Genomic DNA, 22,753 nt, shown 5'->3' on the forward strand with positions numbered 1-22,753 from the left:
GTGTATATGATACCTTATTCATCAAATATAAAACACATATACGTAGCGAAAATAAAATACAAAATCCTCAAGTTACATTACTAGAGTTCTAACTATCTTTATACACAAATATATCCATTTTCACATAATTACAACCCATAAAATTCCACAAAAAATAAATTCTCTGTCTATACACACTACCCACATAAATTTATACCACTAGCCTGGCTCCTCTAGCCCTCTAGACCCGATCTCTAGGATTTCCTGAAAAGATAGTTTGTAAAGTAAGGGAAAGACTAAGTTAATGTCAGTGTGTGGCCAGCATGCGTTAGTGTACAGAAAAATACCAGTTCACTAAGTAAATAAACACATTTATGAAATCATTCTTATTTTACACTCACGCACACAATTAGCCGAGGATAGGGAAGATTACCCGCTCATATAAGTAACTTCCCTCAACTTTTATACCATTATTGCTATTAGGGCACTCACCTTTCTCAGCAAGCCCTCGAAATTATCTTATTAATTATTCGTATTTACATAAATTAATAGATATGCATATAAGACACTCTCTGTGACAAACACGCCAATTACTTCCCCTATGGCACAGGCTGTGTGGCCTGAAGGCTGGACCAAGCCTGGGTGATCAGCCCAAAAAAAGTATAAAAAACAACATCCTCTTCAAGCACATCTGCAGGCATCCACAACAAAACTGCAGGTCCGACGCCCTTACTTCAACCTCACATAGGCAGTCGGTTGGGACCCCCTGCACTTCTATCCAGAACAGTGTGGGTGCACATGATCTAATTAGCAACGGTACCGTACTCACAATACACTGGTCCCCAGGGTTCCTAAAACATACCATGCAATTTAGATAATAGAAATCCCCATTTAAAATATCAATTCACATATATTTCCTATTATTCCAAAAACCTAGCCCCCGACCAAAAATACAATTCGGCTCATAGCCATTTAAATAAAACGCCGGCCCTCGGCCATCAAATAATATTCGTGGCCCTTGGCTAATCAAACAATACCTGGTCACTTGCCTTTATTTCAAAATCCTGCATTTTTGACAAGCAGTTCTAGTATTTTTCACAATAATTCCAGTATTTCACAAACAATCTCAAATCTAGTTAAACAATAAATCCTACCAAATAATCATCGGCTACATAATTTTAACATTTAAACATAACTATATAAACAACCAAACTTTCCACCGTTTACTTTTATTCAAAATACCATACTATATATCCTAAGTTCGTAAACTTCATTTCGAACGGTTGGTTTTCGAAATAATCTTTAAATTCTTAAATAAATAAATAATAAATAAATAAATAAATAAATATATAACAATTTAATCAGTTCATATTTAAGAAAATTCTGACTTAACTTAATTCCCTTACTTGATTCCTAAAAAGCCCAATAAAACCTTAGCCTACGCCCCACGACGTTCAAAACCCCTGAATTCTGAAATTCAAACTTAACTACATTATTCATCACAATTTGCAGAATAACTTTCTCTAAAATCCTCCTAGGTTCTGAACACCCTAGATAGCCTATAAAAGTCTAAATTATTAAACTTACCCCGATTTAGGATTGGTGGCCTGAAGCTCCAATTCGAAAACCAGCTTCGGCTAGATTGTAGAGAATCTCCCCATGAATCTCCTGACAATTTCCGTTCGTCAATTGGGCTTAAGATTTAAGAAAAACTGAGGTAAGAGTGAAAATTGGCTTTACCCCAGGAGATATGCCTATGTCACTCCTACAATAAATCCACTTTAGTATAATTGTCGGGGGCGGTGATAGAAACCCAATAGTATTTTCGGATTTCTGATCGGCCGAATATTGGAGAAGAGATTGAGGAGAGTGGGAGAGAGGGGACGAGGGGAGCAGAGGACCTGCGCTACCTCTACTTCTCCTTCCTTAGGAAATTTAATTCCTTCTTGAAGCCAAGGTTATATATAAAATATATATTTTATTATAATATTATATTATTATTATATTATATTATATAATTAATAATAATTATTTAAAATTAAAAATTAATTAAATTAAATTTTAATATATATATATATATATATATATATATATATATATTTTAGGATCACTACACCACCTCTGCCTATCTTATTTTTTTAGGTGATTGTCTCAGTTCCTGGAGCACGCACAAGCAATGTGTTGTGGCTCATTCCTCTACTGAGGCGGAATATCGAGCTCTTGCTTCTGCCACCTCCGAGCTTGTTTGGATTCGCTCATTGTTTCATGAACTCCGTATTCTGTTTACTAAGCCCCCACATTTATTGTAAGAACCCGAACCATGATAAATGGGTTAAATAAATAAGAGAGGGGCAAAATTGGAAATTTGGCAGATTTCATCAACGAAGCCTTTGTTCTTCTCGTCGACGAAATTCAGAGACTCATCGAGGAGGAGAAGCCGAGGAGTCTCAGAAAAACCAGAGATGCCAGATTCGTCGACGAGGCCACCGATTCGTCGACGAATTGGGCCGGGTCAAAGGGCTATAAATAGGAAATTTCATTACTTCTTCACTAAGTTACTTCAAATATCTCTCTTTCTCTAAACCTCTCCCTACTCTCTCTCTCTCTAGATTTCTTAGCCGATTGTTAATGGAATCGGAAATCTGAAGTTACCACGAGGATCGTGGAAGAATTCTCTACAACTTCTATGGATCGGAATCTGGTTTCGGAGATTTTTGGGTTTTGGCGTAAAATCGAGATAAGACTCGGTTTTCAATTCTGATCCGGTAGTTTTGTAGGTAACTGTCTTGTGAGCATATTTTATACTGTGATTTGTAGGTTTTGGAACTCGGTTCGCTGTTTAGGAGCCTTGGAATTTGGGATTTGGTATTTAGGGAAAAGGTAAGGGGAACTATGTTTATATTGGTTATTTTTGAAATTGGATTCGGTAGAACTGTGGTTCATGGTCCTGTGTATGTTTTGGCTACTCATTTGGAGGGATATAACGGGGAAAACTATGAGTTTTTCATTATTACAGTTTTGGGAAAAAGTGGGCGACGGGTTGCATCCCTGGTTTTGTTGAAAACCGTGGGTATATGTTGATTTATACTGTGATATTGGGATGATCGTGCCTTGACTTGTTTAAACTGTATTTGTTTGGAAAACCATGATTTAGATTACCAAATGGGTGTGGTTTGTTTGGTTATATAAGCATGCATGTGTGTGTGATATGTTAAATGGCTAGTAGGAACGAGGTTCCAAATTGTCTAGGTACTGAGAGTGTCCGGCTCTATATCCGAGGACGTGTTTATTGCCTGCCACGTAGGCAAGAGTGTCCAGCTTTATATTCGAGGGCGTGAGCCTATACCAGCAGATCAAGCCAAAGGGTGTGGATCCACCAGTTAGCACTGATACAATGCCATGGGAGTCGGGGATTAGCCATGTGCCGGTGGCACAGTGCTTTGCGAGTTGGCTGGGCCAACGCTGGATTGTCGCGGACTGGCTTCGGGCCGAAGGGTGTGACGACACCGAGATTGCTGATCATGTGTATGTGTATATGTGCGTGTATGCATTGTGGAAATTAGTACTGGAATGCATTTAATTGTATATATGTTGTATCATGATAACACTCAAATGTCACACACCGATATAACCTGCATTCTTCCTTACTGAGAGGTGTCTTACCCCTACTGTACGTACATTTTTACAGGTCCTTCGAGTAACCGGAACTAGCGTCCTGGCGTAGGGAGCGTAGTGGCCGGTGTACTGCGTTTAGCACTGGGTAAGTGCTAGGATTGTAATCTTGGTGGGTTGCCATTTTGGGATGTATTGGGCACCCGTTTGAACGTTTTGATAGAGCATTGTGTTTGCTCTTGTATAGACTTTGGTATGGTACTGCATATGTATATATAGAATGATCTTTTTCCGCTGCATATATGATTGTGTTTGGATGTGTTCAGGTTGTCTGGTAACCCCACGGGGTCGGACCCTCATCCTTTGTACTGTATCTGTGATGATTTATATAATATAGGGACAGGTTAGGTTACATTCTCACCCCTGGGTTCCATTTCGGGGTTCGGGGCGTGACATTTATTTTGTGATAATATTGGTGCTACTTAGTTGAGTCGTAATCTTGTTCTGCATTTACGGATGAAGTATATTGCTATTGATCTTCATTTCGTTCGCGATCTAGTCACCAAAGGTCTGCTGCAAGTATCTCATGTTAGCACCCACGATCAGCTTGCAGACCTCTTGATTAAAGCTCTATCACGTCAGAAATTTCACTCTCTGTGCTCTAAGATTAGCTTAACTGATGGCACGCCTAACTTGAGGGGGCGTATAAAGCAAATTGTGTAGCTCTCCAGCCAACCATCGATGGTTTGTATATATCCATCGACGGTTACTTCGACAGTCTCAGACAGAAAGATTTTTTAGGAGAAAATCGTCGACGGTTTCACCAAATTGTAGACGATTTTGTCGCTTGCTAAATTGCTGTGAACCTGTGCAACTGAAGATTGATTGATATCCGATAGTTTGTTATAGCTTGAGATTTTTCAATTGTATTAGTTGAATATTTGTTTGTATATGATAGTCTAGGATCTTTTGATTTGGTATTTAAATACTTTTGAATTTGTAACAATCATACTTTGTTCAAGCCCTATATATAGGACATATTTACATCAATGAAAGTGTTTTGCATTTTATATATTTTGCAGAAGATGGTGGATTTATTGAGGTCTTATTTGAAACTCAAAAATTATTAGGAAAAAAAAAATGAAAACGTTTTCATATTCGGTTATCAAGAAAAATAAGAAAAAAATAAACTAAATTCATAAACAAAATTTTAATTTTACACAAAATTAATATTAAATTTTTCTTAATTTTTAATCATATAAAACAAACATCTATTTTTAATAAAATTTAATATAAAGAAAAAATATAACAAAAAATGAATTTCCTTCTTATTTTCATTTCTTTTACCCTATGGATTAGTTAATTTTCATTGCTTGTGGAATCTTGGAATTTGAAGGGAATTATACCGCTTCATTTTTGCCTCGGCATGATTTGATACAAGTCAGAAAGATATATGAAACATTGCAGACAGACAAGTTGCAACTCTTCTTATTCCTTTTTTTTTTTTTTTTGATGTACTTGCACTTAAAACAGTTCTACATTTTTGACTGGTAAGTATGTCATCAGTTGTCAATGAACATTGTTTACAGGAGAGAGAGACAAGTTTGAAATGTTTGTTGGCACTTGATTGTTTATGACCATTAATCAATGTATCATAATTCTATAGTTACCGCTTTTGATACCATGATTGTCATCTCTTGCTGGGCTCATTGGGGGATAAGGAATAGCTATTTGAGATGGGACAGATGTTTGACCTCTCAAATTCATTCTTTATTTGGAATTTTGGAGGTCCCATCATCTTCTATACTGTTAACCTGCAGCATTACAGAGAAACCCTAGGATGACTGGGTAAACATAATAGCTGTTCATATAATTTAGTTATTCGCTCCAACCCATCAATGGAAGTCAGATAGGATCTGCTCATTAAAAAATAACAGCGTGTGCTGCATGAAGTGCTAGAATAAGCTGAGAAGGTCCTAATTCCTGAACAATATAAGAGACTCTTACGTTGATACTATTCTCAAATGAATTGGACTCAGCGAGACAAAGTTGGGTTCAAGTTTCTGCACGCGCTTGAACACACACATTCACCTTCTTCCTCTTGCAAACCGAAAAATTTGAAATAAAAAAAAATCAAAATCTTAAGGGATGTTGTCTAGTGCAAAGTAGAAATTATAAGGTGCTAGATTAGTAAACTAGTATAGTTTCAAGAAGCTGCTGAATCATGAACATTATGGTAGTATTACACTTTATGAGAAGAAATCACGGTTCCATCCCTCAAATCATCGTTTTTTGTCTAAGCAAGTTATTCCTTTATGATTAAATCACTTGATTATGATATCTGCCTTTACACATTGTGGAGAAAGAAATACAGCAAGATAAATTGCTCTGCACACAAACACGTATGAAGCAAAAACTGTGAGAAGCTGCAATAATAACAAAGCCAGATCTTTCTGCAAGTATATGCATTTGTTCATTGGATGTATTGAAGGACTCCTACCAAATCCATTGGTACACGATGCCTTTATTTCTGGATATGTGAATTTAGCCCTACATTCTTGAGCCAATCTACTACTTCCCTGATTGCTGGCCTCTTGAAAGGGTTCTCATTGATGCACCTGCAGGCCAAGTCGAGCACCTGCAACATCTCTTCTTCAAAGCCCTTACCTCTAAGGAGGGGATCAAAAATCTCATCATGTTTGCCCTCACGCCTCATTTTTTGCACCCAAACAACCAACTCTCTTGACATCTTTGGCATGAATACCAGCACAGGCCTCTTCCCAGTGAGCAGCTCAAGCATAACTACCCCAAAACTATACACATCTCCTCTCAAAGTGGCCACCCATGCCTGCCCATACTCTGGAGGAATGTAGCCTAGGGTACCAACCAGCTCAGTTGTAACATGGGTCTCATAGGGAAGAATCAATCGGGACAATCCAAAATCTGCTACATGTGCTTCAAAATTGTCATCAAGGAGAATGTTACTGGACTTGATGTCGCGATGCACAATGTGTGGCTCACACACTAGGTGCATGTAAGCCAACCCACAACTTGCTCCCTTTGCAATCCTCAATCGGGTTGGCCAATCAAGTTGGGATGCACCGTCTGACTTTTCATGCAACCAATAATCCAAACTTCCATTCTCCATGTAGGAATAGAGCAACAACCGAAAGCCTTCATGCACACAATAGCCTTGCAGGGAAACCAGGTTCTTGTGTTGGGCAGTGGACAGAGCTTCTACCTCAGCTCTGAACTCCCTATCCATCAGACCTAGGTCCCCTGAGAGTTTCTTAACAGCAAGCTTAGTCCCATCTGCTAAGGTTGCCTTGTAAACCAAACCAAAACCCCCACAGCCAATGATGTTAGCTTGGTTGAAATTATCAGTGGCCTTCAGGATCTCAGATATTGTGAGCTCCTTGATTTCATTAGAATTGCCTGGAAATAATATGACTAGGCTGGCATCATTGCCAATTTCAGGAGGAACTCCTGGGTCGAATGTATCCAAATCAACCTTGTCACTGTCCCCTCTTGGAAGGATCCTCCTCTTAGATGCTATACATAATGCTAGTATGGTGAGAACAAAACCAATGCCAAAGCAGATCCCAACAGTTAGTCCAACCAACAGCTTCTTTTTTGGGTTCTGACTAGATACAGATGGATCAAACCTAGTTTGAACTCCTGGTTGGTTTGGGCAATGTTGCTGCAGGCTTGCACCACAGAGTCCAGGGTTTCCTTCAAAGCTAGAGTAGGGAAAAGTATCAAACTGACCTCCTAATGGTATTGTTCCTTGAAGACTATTGTTTGCGACGCTAAATGATGACAGGAAATGGAGATTTCGCAATGATACCGGGATTTCGCCAGACAGGTTGTTGTCTGAGAGGTCTAATTTCTCTAAATTGGTAAGGTTGGATATCTGGTCTGGAATTTCCCCGGAAAAATTATTACGACTGAGATCCAGCACATGAAGAGACCTTAACTGGCCAATTTCAACAGGGATAGTGCCACTGAGGCTGTTGTTTCTCAGGTATATAGCTGGCGGCAGGTTGGAGAGCTGATTGTACTGTTGCTTAGTAGCATTATTGGGCATAGCGAATACAGGCAGCTCCAGATTGCTCTCATCTGCTTCAGTGGCACCTTGGTTCAATATCAGGGCTGGAAGTCCAGTAAGCTCCATGGGAAATCCTCCTGAAAGGAGATTATCAGACAGGTCTATGTAGAAGAGGCTGGGCAGAGTCCCCAACCAACCAGGAATGGAACCAGCGATCTGATTAATTGACAGGTCCAGCACCTGTAGCTTCCTGAGCTTCTGTAACCATGGAGGCAGTTGACCATGGAATTGGCAGCCGCCAAGACCCAAAGCTTGGAGATTTGGGAATCCATTTGCTTCCACTGTGTTCTCATCATCCGGCATATCTTCACCCATGAAATTACAAGACAGCATGATGGTGGTGAGGTTCTTCAAACCCGCCAACGTCTTAATTGCTCCGGTGATGTTAACTAGCTTGTTGTAAGAGAGCGAAAGATAAGATAGAGATTGGAGGGCAAGAATATCCGGGGAGATCTCTCCCTCTAGCTGATTATTGGCTAGGCGCACCGCCGTTAGCGACTTGCAGGTGAAAAGGGTCGAGGGCAAAGCACCGATGAAGTTATTGTTTCCGAGGTCGATCGTACTGAGTTGCAGGAGATTAGAGAAGTTGAGCCCGGAGAGATCTCCTTCGAAGGAGTTGAGCCGTAAATTGAGGGTCATGAGATTGACGCAATTCATTAGAGACGGGGGCAGAGGACCGCTCAGGTTATTCATGTGAAGAAGTAGCTCTTGCAAGTTCAAAAGCATACCAAAGTTCTGAGGAAGTTTGCCGCTTAACTTGTTGGAGTAGAGCACGAGGACGGTGAGGTTGGTGAGGTTAACGATGCCGTCGCCAATGGGTCCCGAGAGGCCATTGTCCGGGAAGGAGATTTCTCGCAGATCTGCTAAGCTATAAATATCAGCCGGAAGCAAGTCCGTGAGGGAATTGAAACCAGCCCGGAGAGCCTCCAGTCGGGAGCACCGCCCTAGGCCGCCGGGAACATCGCCGGAGAATTTGTTAAAGGAGAAGTCGAGTAGCTTCAGGATGGGGGAAGTGATGCAGAGGTCGGAAGGAATTGAACCGGTGAAGCTATTGTTGCTAAGATCGAGATGTGTAAGATTCAAAGCCAGCCGGAGGAATGATGACAGTACACGTACTGTCCCAAAGAAGTGATTGCCGGAGAAATTTGCCGTCTGGAGGGGAATGGGCCCGCTATACACCGGCGAAGACGACGGGAGCTCTCCGTTTAAACGGTTGAAGCTGAGATCGAGGACCTCGAGGCGATTGAAGGGCGAGAAAAGTTGAGAGGGAAGAGGACCGGAGAGGTGGTTGTGGGAAAGATTCAACTGAGAGAGACGGCTGAGGTTTCCGAGGGAGGAAGAGATGCCGCCGACGAGGCCTCTGGACGGCAGCCAAAGACGAGTGACCCAACCATCCTGATTGCAGGAAACCCCCTCCCAGAGGCAGCAGTCAACGGCGGACCAGCCGAGGGGAGCCGCCGAAGGGGAAGAGACGTTGAGATAAAAAGAGATGAGAGAGTCCCGATCGAGCTGGTTGCAAGCTTGACAGGCGAAGCAAGAGAGGAGTAGGTGAAGGAACAGGAGGAGTCGCCGGCGATGATGGGAAACAAGCATGGCTCTTCTTTGAACAAGAAGAAGACGAAGAAGGAGGAGGAGGGCTGAGGATGAGGTACATGGTGGGTGTGGGGTTTGCAAATTGCATTTGCAGTCCACAAAACTGACGCAGAGAGAGGAGAGAGAAAGAGAGGGATAGAGGAGAGAGAGAGTGCGCGTGATGTGGACGTGCGGAAATATAAAATGAAACATTTCCCTCTGGGGTCATCCCCAACGAAGGGAATCTATATTCTTTTTGGGAGCGCTTACTTTAGGGCTGGAGGGGTAGCTACCAGTTGGACTTTTTCCATTGTCATGGCGATGATGATTAGAGGCGAAAACGTGTGAAGTTAACGAGTGGGAAAAGAGATAACGAAGAGGAGTGATGCGTACGTTCTCTAGATCAATCATCACTGCTCATCGTCACCCCCTATCATCAATCACTCATTAGGGTTTTTTCAATTCGCCGGAGACGCAGATGCATCGGGCGGTCCCCGGCCGTCACGGTTCGGGAGTCGGAGCTGGCTGGATCTGAGCATTGCCAGGTTTGGCTTCCAGTGATTTAAGTTTGATTTTCTGTCTCTTTAGATTTGCTCAATCTGATTAGCGATCTCTATCTGTGATTTGCTCGAGGATTGCTTCTGAATCTGAATTTCAATTCTGGATTTCCTTTAATCGTAGTTTCAATTTCAACATAGATTTCAAATATCTTTTACTGGATGTTGAGTTTGAGATGGTAGTGGGATTGACGACATAGGCTACTGGGCGGGTGAGGGTGAATCGGCTGGAAATGTTTGCTGGAATTGAATTTTTGTTGAAATTGTCATTTCTGCACGAAAAGAGATTCTTTTACTTTGGCGTTTATTTTTTTTATGTCTTTAACATATTTATTATAGATATTAATTAAATATTAATTGACTAGCAAAAGTCATAAATAAGATAAGATTTTATAATAAAGTTCGAATCGCTTGCATTAAATACGGATGTATATGTCTTATTAGCCATCATCATATAAGAATGTTTTTCATTTGATTGTTATAAAATCAACTAAAATCTAAAATTTTGACTTATTTTCAAAATTTAAATCATTTGTACAACTCAAGAATCATAAAGGGTTTGTTGTATAGTTGATATTTCCTGTTTTCTACTTTTATTTTTATATGATAAAAAAATAGATAATAAAAATACGTGTATTTATGTTGTTAATTTTTTATTTTTATTATAATTTTCAGCTAAATTGAAAATCAATTTTTATAATTTTCACTCATTTTAGCAACCTATTCTAACAAATTTTACTATCCAAAAAATAGTTCTTTTATTTATTTTATGCACTTTTAAATAAATATAAAAGTGAAATGATCATAGAAATTTAAATATAATTAAAATAGAAACATATACAATTTTTTAAAAATAATAGTAAATATAATTATAAAATATTTTTACTATTTTTTAATTATCGTGCTCAATAAAATTTTTATCATAAAGTATATTTTAAAAATATAATAATTAAGTAAAATAATTATAACAATTTTATTTTATTATTTAAATTATATTTCTAATGTGTATTATTTTATAATTTTATTATTTTAATTATATTTTTATAATATTATTTAATTCAAAGACAAAAATGAGCCCTTTTTTAATTATATTTTTAATTTATTTTAATTTTATAAATATTAATCAAAGAGATTGTTAGTTTCTGATTTTTAGTTTCTATTTTTGGTTTTTAATTTTTGTTTTTAGTTTTTGTTTAGGGATACTGACCGATCCCTAAGATATTAATTAAATTTTCATTTAATTTAAAATAACTTATCGTGACATAAAGAAAAAGTGACTAGAATGTCATTCATTACCATTATATGTGGCACACAAATTTTATATTTATTTATAAAGTAAAATGGAGAAGGAATAACTATTTGAGAAATATTTAAGAAGAATAGTTTCTTTATATGTGATTTAAAATTCATCAAATTATATATATTTTTGTGGTTCCTTTTGGGACATGTACTTGTAGATGCGCCCCAATAGGGATAGGCCCAATTGGGATTGGCTTAGAACCACACCCATCAAGGTCTACTACCCAAGTTACCCTTGTGCCACACATTACTACTTAAACTCAAAGTTCTATTTAGGGGCAGACTTATATGGAGTTTTTTTACCAAAATATTAAAAGAAAAAATAAAAAAAACATAAATATAAAGGAAATTGGGAAAATTTGTACAAATGTACCCAACTGACTTTTCAAAAGTCGGTTTGGACTTTAAAAATATATAAAAAAAAGTCAACCGCAATTCTTGATTGCTAAAATAAAAAAAAGTTAAAAATTAAGAATCGACTTTCCAAAAGTCGGTTTGCACTTTAAAATTAAAAAAAAAAAAAAGTCAGCCGCAATTCTTAACTGCTAAAATAAAAAAAAATAAAAATTGAAACCGACTTTTCAAAAATCACCCCCCAAAAACCAAATCACAAGCCCCACCCAAAATAAAATAATAAAATATATATTATTTTTAATTTAAATAATAATAAAAAATATATTATTTTTCAAATTTTAAGATTTAAATAAAAATTTGTAAATAAAAAAAATATTTTTAAGTGTCATTTAATATAAAAAATATTTTCTACTGTTTATTTATTTTTCAAATGAATTAAAAAAAATAAATTACTTTTTTAATTTCAAAATATGATATAAAAATGAATACAATAACAAAAAAAATTGAAATAATTTACTTTTAAGAATAATAAAACAAAAATGACATCTTACTTCCTAATTACATAAAAAAATTTATTTAAAAAAACTAACTTCCATTTTTTTCCCAAAATAGAAAATTTGTCTCTAATTTTAATTAATCTTTCCTTTCCCCTACTATTCTACTTTTCTTTCGAACTAAATAGGATCAATGTACTGCAATGAAATCTATCATTTCTTCTATCAGTACAGCTCGAAGGGAGCTGTGTGGTGCAACATCGTTTGGATTCACTCCATCTCCAAGGACCTCATCAACTGGATCACCCTTGACCCGACCATCTACTCATTCAAGCCCTTCGACATAAATGGGTGCTGGTCCGGATTTGCCACCATCCTTCTGGGTAACAAACCTGTCATCCTCTACACCAGACTCGACTCCCAGAACAGGTAGGTCCAGAACTATGCCATACCCGCTAACATATCCGAACCGTATCTCTGTGAATGGATCAAACCCGACGACAACTCCCTTGTGGTTCCCACCCCGAACATGAACATGAGCGCGTTCCATGACCCGACCACGGACTAGATCGGGCGAGACGAGCATTGGAGAATGGTCATCGGCAGCCGAAGGAAGCACCAGAGAATGACCTACTTGTACCAAAACAGAGATTTCGTGAATTGGGTCAAGGCGAAGCACCCACTCCACTCTACTCCGAAAATCGGAATGTGCGAATGCCCGGATTTTTACCCAGTTGCGGTGCGCTGGCGGCACGGGTTGGACACATCAGTGATGAGAGAACAAGTGAAACACATGTTACAATTTTTTTATTTCATTATATTTTTCTTCCATTCCATTATTTTAGTCTATTTGTTTTTTGTGCCTAGATTTTTGTGTAAGTTTTTTGTTTTGTTTTGTTTTGTTTTAATCCAAACTGACTTTTGAAAAGTCGATTAGGTAAGAAATATTAAATTTTAAAATTTTCCTATATAAAATATACATAAAATAATTTGTTAAATAAATTTTCCATTCTTAATTATATATTCAATAATATTTTTATGTAATTAAAAAGTAAAATGTCATTTTTTGTCTTAATATTCCCAAAAGTAAATTATTTCAAAATTTTTTGTTATTGTATTCATTTTTATATAATTTTTTGAAATTAAAAAATTAACTTACTTTTTTTAATTCATTTGAAAAATAAATAAAATGTAAAAAATATTTTTGTATTAAATGACACTTAAAAATATATTTTTTATTTATAACTTTTTATTTAAATATTAAAATTTGAAAAATAATATATATTTTATTATTATTTAAATTAAAAAAAAATTATGATTCCTACTTTCAAGGGGGGAGGCTGGGGCAAAATTGAGGGGGGGGGGGTGGGATTTGATTTGGGGGGAGGGAGGAAGGGGCAGAACGTGGGGGACGGATTTATTGCTCGGGAGGATGGTGGCAGATTCGGACCAGCACTCATTTATGTTGAAGGGCTTGGATGGGTAGATGGTCAGGTCAAGGGCGACTCAGTTGATGAGGTCCTTGGAGATGAAGTGAGCCCAAATGATATTGCCCCACGCAGCTCCCTTTGGGCTGTACTGGTAGAAGAAATGATAGATTCCATTGTAGTACATTGGTCCTATTTGGTTCGAAAGAAAAGTAGAATAGCAGGGAAAAGAAATATTAATTAAAATTAGAGACAGATTTTCTATTTTGGAAAAGTTTTTTTAAATAATTTTTTTATATGTAATTAGGAAGTAAGATGTCCTTTTTGTCTTATTATTCTTAAAAGTAAATTATTTCAATTTTTTTGTTATTGTATTCATTTTTATATCATATTTTGAAATTTAAAAATTAATTTACTTTTTTTAATTCATTTGAAAAATAAATAAAAAGTAGAAAATATTTTTTTATATTAAATGACACTTAAAAATATTTTTTTTATTTACAAATTTTTATTTAAATCTTAAAATTTGAAAAATAATATATATATTTATTATGATTTAAATTAAAAATAATATATATTTTATTATTTGATTTTGGGTGGGGGGTTGGGATTTGGCGTTTGGGGGGTGACTTTTGAAAAGTCGGTTCTCAAATTTATTTATTTTTTTAAATTTTAAAGCCCAAACTGACTTTTGGAAAGTCGGTTCTCAATTTTTAACTTTTTTTTTTTTGACAGTCAAGAATTGCGGCTGGTTTTTTTTTTTTTGAGTCCAAACTGAATTTTGGAAAGTCGGTTGGGTAAATTTGTGTGAATTTTTTCAATTTCCTTCATATTTGTGTTTTTTGATTTTTGATTTTAATATTTTGGTAAAAAACTCGACTTATATGGGTCACTCATCATTTAATGGATCCAAACACTATACAATACTACTGGAATATGAAATTTTATTTCTATACACTATAATGGATGGAATAAGATTTACTTTCTTTGTAAACTGCTTTACTATTATGTAAGTTATTTTCATTCACATTTTATTTCATTTCTTAAGACAAACAAAATCTAATATTAAAGGTAGAAAACATATATATAAAAATTAAATACATTATAAAAATACAAATTAATTAATTGAATAAAATAAAAAATTTATATTATGTTGGAAAAATTAATAGAAGAGAGAAATAAATATTAATAAAATTAATAGTAAGTAAAACATAAATGCTTATCACAAGCTGAGGCATGGAAGAACCGTACTCTTAAAGCAGATTTCACACCGATGGAGAAAAAATCTCGGTGCATATAGCTATTACACGCACGACTGGCAGGATTACTCAACTGGCTTAGTTTTGTGTGCATTTATAAATACCAGAGTTATAGGAGATGTAGTGTCATTTAGTTACTCAAATGATAATTGACAGTCTAATCATGAAGACAAATGATCAGTCTAAACATGAAGATGGATGGTCGATTTTTAGCATCGACACTGGTAAAAGTAATTGTACCATGAGTAAGGGTCTCAATAATTAATTTTATCTCGAGGGCTGTTTTATCTGATTAGTGGTTTCTACTTGTGATTTGCCCATTGTTTGCGAGAATATACCAATTCTGCATTCCATTTTTTTCAATTTCAATTCTCTTTACGATGAGTTGAGTTTGAGATAAAAGGTGGAGTAGGGATTGACTAGAGAAGCTTGCTTGGGAGGCTGAGTTGGGACAAAATGATGTTCTTTTACTTTAGTGTTAACTTTTTATTTTAAAATATATATTGAATATATCAATTAATTAAATATTGGTTGACCAGTGAAGATCATAGTAATATTAAAATTAAAATTTTAGAATTATTTATGATAAATGACATATAAATGTTTTATTAACCATCATACATATGTAAAGCATGTGATACTGCATTCACTTAATTCATTAGTAAAATTAATTAAATCTTTATTTTTTAGTTAATAAAATTAAATACTAGTTGACTAGCGAAGGTCATAAGAAAATGAAATTTAATAATAAATTTGTAGCTAGTTACGATTTATGTCAAATACGCATATATATATGCCTTATTGGTTATTAGTCATCGACTCATCATACGTTTCTGATACGAGCAATAGTGTTTTCACTTTATTTGTTCCTAAAATTATTTAATTTTTTATTCTATATTTTTATAATTTAATTACTTTTTCTATGTCAATAAGATGTTAATTAACTTTTTATCTAACAGTTTGTAAGAATTTATAGTGAGACATAGAATAAGGTTATATTTTGTTTGCGAAATGTTTATTAGTAAGTAAAAAAATGTCAAAGTCTGAATTACAAGAAAGTATAAGTATCATCATCTAGAGTAATGGCAGTGCATTCTTTTTTTCAATTCATAAAATAAAATAAACAAGAAATGATTATTCCTAAATTTTATATATGTCTATTCCAATCCCTATTTTATTTCGTGGTGGATGAAATAACTACGGTTTGAATATTCAAAATTCAGGTTTGACTGAGGTGCTGCCACCACTTTGAATTCTCAAATAGAACACAAGAAGGTCAATTCCTTTTCCTGATTTTGCGTTTAGTTGCATCCTGTGAGCGTGAGTTGTTTATATTAATTGCCATTTGTTCGATAGAGAAATTAGGACAACTCTCTTGTTTTCTCATCTGTTATAAAATTCATTCACCTAAATGGCTGAGACCAATAGGAATGAAGACCATCTAAATGGTTTTAATAGGATCCATAATCGAGAAGTCAATTTCTTTTTAATAATTTGCAGTAGAATTTAACATGTTAAAAAAATGGCTTTTATGGTCATTAAAAACCTCTCACAAAGAATATAACATGGTGATGTATTCTTCTTGTAAATCATCAGATATTGAAGGTATTGGAGGTTCTGTGTTTAGCAGGAAGAGGCGTGAATGTTGCAAAGACAAAGACTGGCTCTTTAACTACAAGATAAGTGTCACAGTCTCACATCGAATCTGTACTAAGAAAATGAATCTGTACTAAGAAAATTTGGGTTTTAACTATGTGAGTTGCCTTTTATAGAACACCCCTGAAAGGTCAGTGAAAATCTTGAGCTTATAAGGATGGGTTGGATTCCGACTATGTGAGACACCTTTTATAGGACAAAGCTGTGAGATCTACGGAGCTTGTGCACTGGGCACATGGTGTTAAACATATATATATATATTATTAGAAAGATGGTGAGTAGGGATATGATATACCTTCTAATTTATGCATATGATGCCCCAAATGTTAGGGTTGTGCATGAGTTTTGTGGAGAAAAGATTGCAAGGGAGACGGAATGGGTGGGTGAAGCAATAATGTTGACAATAGGAAAGCTACTCTGTACGTCTTGCTCTTTAGGAAAAGTATTACACGCAGTACCTTAAAATGGAAGAGTTTCCTTATTTTTGAAGTGGTGGTTGAAAAAGAAGTTTGCTGTCCATTTGGGGAGTTTTTGGTTAAATCCTTTAATTTTTTTTAAGGAGCTGACTCTTGTTGTCTAGGATGGCTTTTTGAACTTTCACAATTAGAAAATCAATTCTAATGATGTCTTCTACAGTAATTTTTATACATGGGGTGGTAGTGCCGGGCATAAAAATGTCCAACTGTTGATCATTTTAATGGGTAGAAAGTTGTTCATCCTACGTATATGTAGATGGGTGCTGCTCAGAGTTGATCTATGGCTTTAGTGGATCGTTTACTATTGCTATTATTGTTGTTTTTGACCTTTAAAACCATCTTTCATTGAATATTTCAGAAACCTCCAACTTCTTAATGCAGATTTCTTATTATATTTCCAATATCTTTTGAGCCTTTAATTTGATACTGTTCCATATTTTAATTTTTGGTGTCAGCTTCACTAACATCAAGTTCTGTTCTTGAGTTGGATTATTAGGAATTTTATTTGATGGGTTTTACGCCTAGATGCTCTGTAGTTGAGATGTCAAGTGGCTGGGAACTAGTTATATATATATATATATATATATATATATATATATATATATATATATATATATGATTGTTATGATACATGATATGATGCACAATAATTTTTTAAAAAAAAGAATATTACAATTTTTTAAGAGGTAGTTTTCATTGAATCGTGCTGAAGCATTCAAAACATTTACTCAAGTCAACACGCACTGATGTACCATTTTGTGGAAACTAGAGAAGTAGCCAAAAGGAGAAAGAAAACAAACTGGGGAATAACTATTATTTCATTGACACTACAGAATATGAACTTGATTCATTGCCACTAGGAAATTTTTATCTCTCTCTCTCTCTCTCTCTCTCTCTCTCTCTCTAGTACCTAGCTTTTTGGCTATAAACTAGTACGATTGTATCTCTTATATCTTACCGACCTAGCTCACACTAGCAAATATTAGCAAATAATATTTAATTCTTAAAGACTAAAAAAACTTAATCATTGTGATAGACAAAAAAATAAAAAATAAAAATGAACCACATAACCAAAGCTTAGGTTTTCGTATTATATTTGATCAATAACTTTTAAAACAGTGCATAGGCCATTTTCCGTGACTCTCTTTAATCCAAATTTAGTTCATACATGGAGGATTGACATATAAGCTCTTCTCATTTTGTTGTGAAAAATGAATGCACGGCGGAATAAGTTGATCTTACAACATAGCTCTAAACTGTGAAATATATAGAATAACAATTACGCAGATTATAATGAAAGTAATAACAATGACACAGAGAATTACGTGGTTCAACAATGTATACATTCACGGGAGCAATCGACAATGTGATTTTTACTATCTTGTGTCCAAAGACATGAACATACAGAATTACAACATATACAACGTATATATAACCCTCCCGGAGGTTTTTTCCCCGAAACCCAACCTATCCAATGTCCCAAAATTTAAAATTCGAAAACCAGTGCTGGGAACTAGAGCCAAATTGTCGATGGTTTAATATCGAGAGCAAACAATTGAAGTAACAGGCTCAGATGCGTTGACTATTTCACTGCATTTAGGCAAATCATCGATGGTTATAGGGAAACCGTCGACGATTTGATCCTGAAAACCAACTTCTTGTTTTCTACCATGTTTTCTCATTGTACATGCATTTCACTCTATATATGTCGCATATCACAACAATCTCCACCTTGGTAAATATACGCCCTTAGGAGAAAATCGAAAACATAAACTCACTGCCCCACTTGGGACAAAAATTCGTATAGGTTGGGATTGCCTCTCATCTAGCAATTGGAGATAAAAACCAAGTCCAAGCAAGACTTGAACTTGTCCGTGGCAACTTCGGCTTCTGCCAAAAACCCTGACTCAGTTGTATATATAACAACCGGAGATTGTACCCTGGACTTCTAACAAGTAGGCCTTCCCACAACAGTAAACTCAGACCCTATTGTAGACCTCTTGTCATCAAAGCCCCCTGCATAGTCTGCATCCAAAAATCTCACAATTGATGGATCACTCTGTTGCCTATCGAAATACCCCATTGCACCAGCATAGGGGACCTTGACATATCCCGAATATCACCATCCATCTTTGGATACCGAATGGTAAGACAATTTACATTGATTTTCTACAAAACCACCCTGAGACAACCATAATCTCCCTGCAGTTCTATCTACAAAGTCATCCTGAGATAACTCCAATCTCTCTGCAGCTCTTTCCTTGCGAATCTCCAAATCAAGATTCTTCTTAACTGTACTCAAAACCTTCATGTCAAAATATTTTCTGAACAGAGTTTCCAACTGATTAGTTTTAGTCAAAGCCTTCCCAACAAATAATATGTTATCCACATAAAACAATAGAAACATCACCCCCTTGCATCCTATCCCCCTCTTCCTTTTTGGAAATTCCACCAACTCTCACATCTGATTCTTATGTAGTAACTCAATCTCCTCCACCATAGCACTTATCCATCTATTTTTTCCTTTGCTATGCACTATATCTTGAAAAATAGTAGGAACCTTGCTGGTAGTAATGAATGCATAAGACACTAGAACATCAAATTCATACCTGAGTGGTGGCCTGATAGTGCATTTAGGCCCATTGTGTTCTTGCTGGCATCCCGAGTTATAACACCCTGCATTATGAACAATATCATTTCTGCCTCGAGTCTATAACTCCACTTGCATCACATGCTTATTGCTGCTGTAGTTTTTTGGTACCTGTTTTTCTTCATCTACTTGAGTACGATACACCATGACTTTCTCACCAAAAATTATGTCTCCACTGATCACCACCTTGTTTGTCATTGGATCAAACAGTTTGAACCCACCTTTCTTACACCCTAAAAAGATATACTGCCTAGACATTTCACCAAGTTTAGATCTCACCTTACTAGAAACATGCACAACTGAACATTCAAACACTCTCACACTGGAGTAGCCTATCGCAAAACCTGTCCAAACCTCTCCTACAACTTTCCTATCTAGTGATACCTTTGGCGATCGGTTAAATAAGAAACATGTTATACTCATTGACTTTACCAAGAAGTTTCTTGCAAGCCCTGCATACAACCTATCATGCTGCTCACAAAACTCCTTGAACACCAGTGTAATAACTTGGAAAAGGGAAAAATATATATATATATATATATATAAAGTTAAAAAAATTAAAATTATTAATGAATCAATTAATTAAATATTATTAAAATAAATAAATAAATAAATAAAAGGAATAGTGGGGAAAGGAAAAAAATGAAATAAAGATTTATATATATTAAGTTATATATGTATATATATATATATATATATATATATATAAAATTAAAATAATATAATGAATGTATTAAATGTAATAGGATGGATTGAATTTCAATTTGAAATCCAATTGTTTCCATCTTTTTCTAGAGCCGCCCCATTTCATTTTATTTTATTTTTATCTCTTAACACTTTGTCTCTCAGTTTCTCATTTCTTTCCTCGTCTCTGTCTCTCTTTCACCTCGATTTTCTTGGCCAAACGAGCGCTGATCGAAAAATGGAAGGTACCGCTGGGTTCCTATCTCTGCCACCGACATTTCTACTAGAGCGGATTTTTCGTAGCGGCGTCATAGGTACCACTCCTGGGGTAAGGTAAACCCTCACTTTTTCCTTAATTTCTCCTTAGATCTTTAGCTAAATTGACGATTGGACACCACCATGAAGTCCTAGTCTCGATCGTTGTCATTTTGGTAAAAGTAAATTTTCAATTTGTTTCCTAGGTACCACTCTAAAGCGAGAGTAAGATTTGAGGAATTAGGTAAATTTGTTATTTTTGGAAATTTAATTATTTATTTGAAATTTATGAGCTTAGGAAATGTTGAAATAATATTTTATTTAAGGTTGATTTAATTGAACTAGGATTATTGAATCAGAGTTCGGGTGAGCGCCGCAGACATCTTTTCTAGGTCCTTGTTGTTATAGTTCAAAAAACCAGGTAAGGGGCAATATATATTAAACCAGGATTTTATGAATTAAAAAGATAAAAAAATGAAAAATTTATGTATATGTATACGTTTTCTTATGGGTTAAAAATGTCAATTGTTTAAATTATGATTTTTGAGCATAAGGTTGTTTTATTAGTTATGTATATGTAAAAATGGATTGATAAAATTAAAAGATTTTTTAGGATAATTATGTAAGAAATTAAAGGTATATTTTCAGTATATGAATGTTAAATGTAGGTTGACTTATTTTACAATATATATATATATATATATATATGTGAATTTTATTGCTAAATAGTGTGGTACGAGTATGAAATGAAATGAAAATGAGAATGAAATGGAAATAAATGAAACTAAAATGAAATGTGAAATGTGAACGATGTGTATTGGGAAAGAGCCATGTAAAGTGAAACGCTATGAAATGTTAAAGTTGAAAACATGAATAGATGAGAATTACAGAATAACGACAGAAAGAATAATATATTATGGTATTATCAATATTTATGCTAGTATAACATGGTACGTATTATGGGCGAGGTAAACTCTTCGCCCGATGGCTTGTTGAGAAAGACAAGTGCCCTAGTAGGTATCAAATGTAGTAGTTGGCTGCATAACGTATTAGGATAGAGGGAAATTACTTGTATGAACTGTGTGAGTACGAGATTACTTTTTTACCTGAGGGGTTATTGAGTAAGGTAAGTGCCCCGATATGCTTCAGCTGTGACAATTGGTTGCCTAAAATATCAGAGCTGAGGGGTGCTACGTGTATGGGCGGGTAATCATCCAAATCCTTAGGAAATTTCGTTAGTAAAATATCTTACATGCGTTTGATCAGACTCATGAAAGGATTTTAAAAATTATGATTAAATGCAAATGATGATTGTATATGTTATTTACAAATCTCATGTTGACTACATGCTGATTTAATATATCATTTCTTCCCTTACTGAGATGTATCTCACCTGAATACAAATTCATCTTTTTCAGGACCTTCACGTGATCGAGCTTAGAGAGCTCGGGGCTATTATAGTATTTTTGAGTCAGAAAGAGAAGGTATAAGTTTGATGATATTTCTGAGCTGTATTAAGTTTTTATGTTTTATGTTTTAAGTTTTCTGAGTTATGGATGGATGTTGGAGATATGTATATATATGTAGATGCAGGTTGATGGATGAATTATTTGGGATGTTATAGTTAGAAACTTTGGTATTCTATTGTTGGAAGATTTTATTTATGTTTTTCGCTGCGTAAATGATAATAGAATGTCAGGTATCAGGTAAATGAATGGATGATGTGACACCCGGGTCCCACTAAGTAGGTTCAGGGGCGCCACAAAGTATGGTATATTCAAGTATAACGCACCAGACTGGGTTTTCGGGTTCGGGGCGTTACATTTTGGTATCAGAGCATGAGGTTTTAGATTCTGCAGACTCTAGAATAGATTAATACTAGAGTATAGGATTGAGTTGCGATAAGGATAGGGATGGGTAGATTAAGATACCGTTTGAAATTCTGAGTTGTGTTTCGCAAGCTTGGGGGCAGAAATCCCTTGATGGTCTTCTATGTTTTTCTGAAGAAGTGGCTAGTTTCAGAAAATCGTGGTAAATCTATCGATGGTGATGTTTCCGAGCATAGAAATTAGAACTTGAGATTTGAATTCGAAGGTTAGGTTGGTTGATTTGTGGAGGCAAAAAAAAAAAAAAAAATCTTTGAAGGAGAATAATTTAGGTGATGTGATTTAATTATTTGTGGTCAAGTTGGATGTTTGATATTTAAATTGGAGTATATGGAAATGTGTGGTATGAGATTGGTTAGTTGATTTCAGAGGCTATGGTATTAAGGTAAACCAGCAAGTACCTTTAGGTGGAAGTGAACCAGCACGAGTGTACTCGTTGATCCCGATTGGGGCAGCAATTGCCAAGGAGGTAAGTATAAGTTTAT

General features: G+C 35.4%; 1 protein-coding gene across 1 annotated transcript; it reads right to left on the bottom strand.

Moving 5' to 3' along the window:
• Positions 1-5,792: 5,792 nt before the first annotated feature.
• On the bottom strand, positions 5,793-12,955 carry LOC131165859 (tyrosine-sulfated glycopeptide receptor 1). Its single transcript, XM_058123983.1, has one exon. The coding sequence runs from the start codon at positions 9,482-9,484 to the stop codon at positions 6,116-6,118; it is 3,369 nt and encodes a 1,122-aa protein (XP_057979966.1). The 5' UTR covers positions 9,485-12,955; the 3' UTR covers positions 5,793-6,115.
• Positions 12,956-22,753: the final 9,798 nt, after the last annotated feature.

This window comes from Malania oleifera, chromosome 10 (assembly GCF_029873635.1).
Source record: "Malania oleifera isolate guangnan ecotype guangnan chromosome 10, ASM2987363v1, whole genome shotgun sequence".
Classification (NCBI taxonomy): Eukaryota; Viridiplantae; Streptophyta; class Magnoliopsida; order Santalales; family Ximeniaceae; genus Malania; species Malania oleifera.

Excerpts from the sequence above, each read along its gene's own strand:
- LOC131165859 (XM_058123983.1), bottom strand. The coding sequence starts at position 9,484 with ATGTTTCATTTTATATTTCCGCACGTCCACATCACGCGCACTCTCTCT.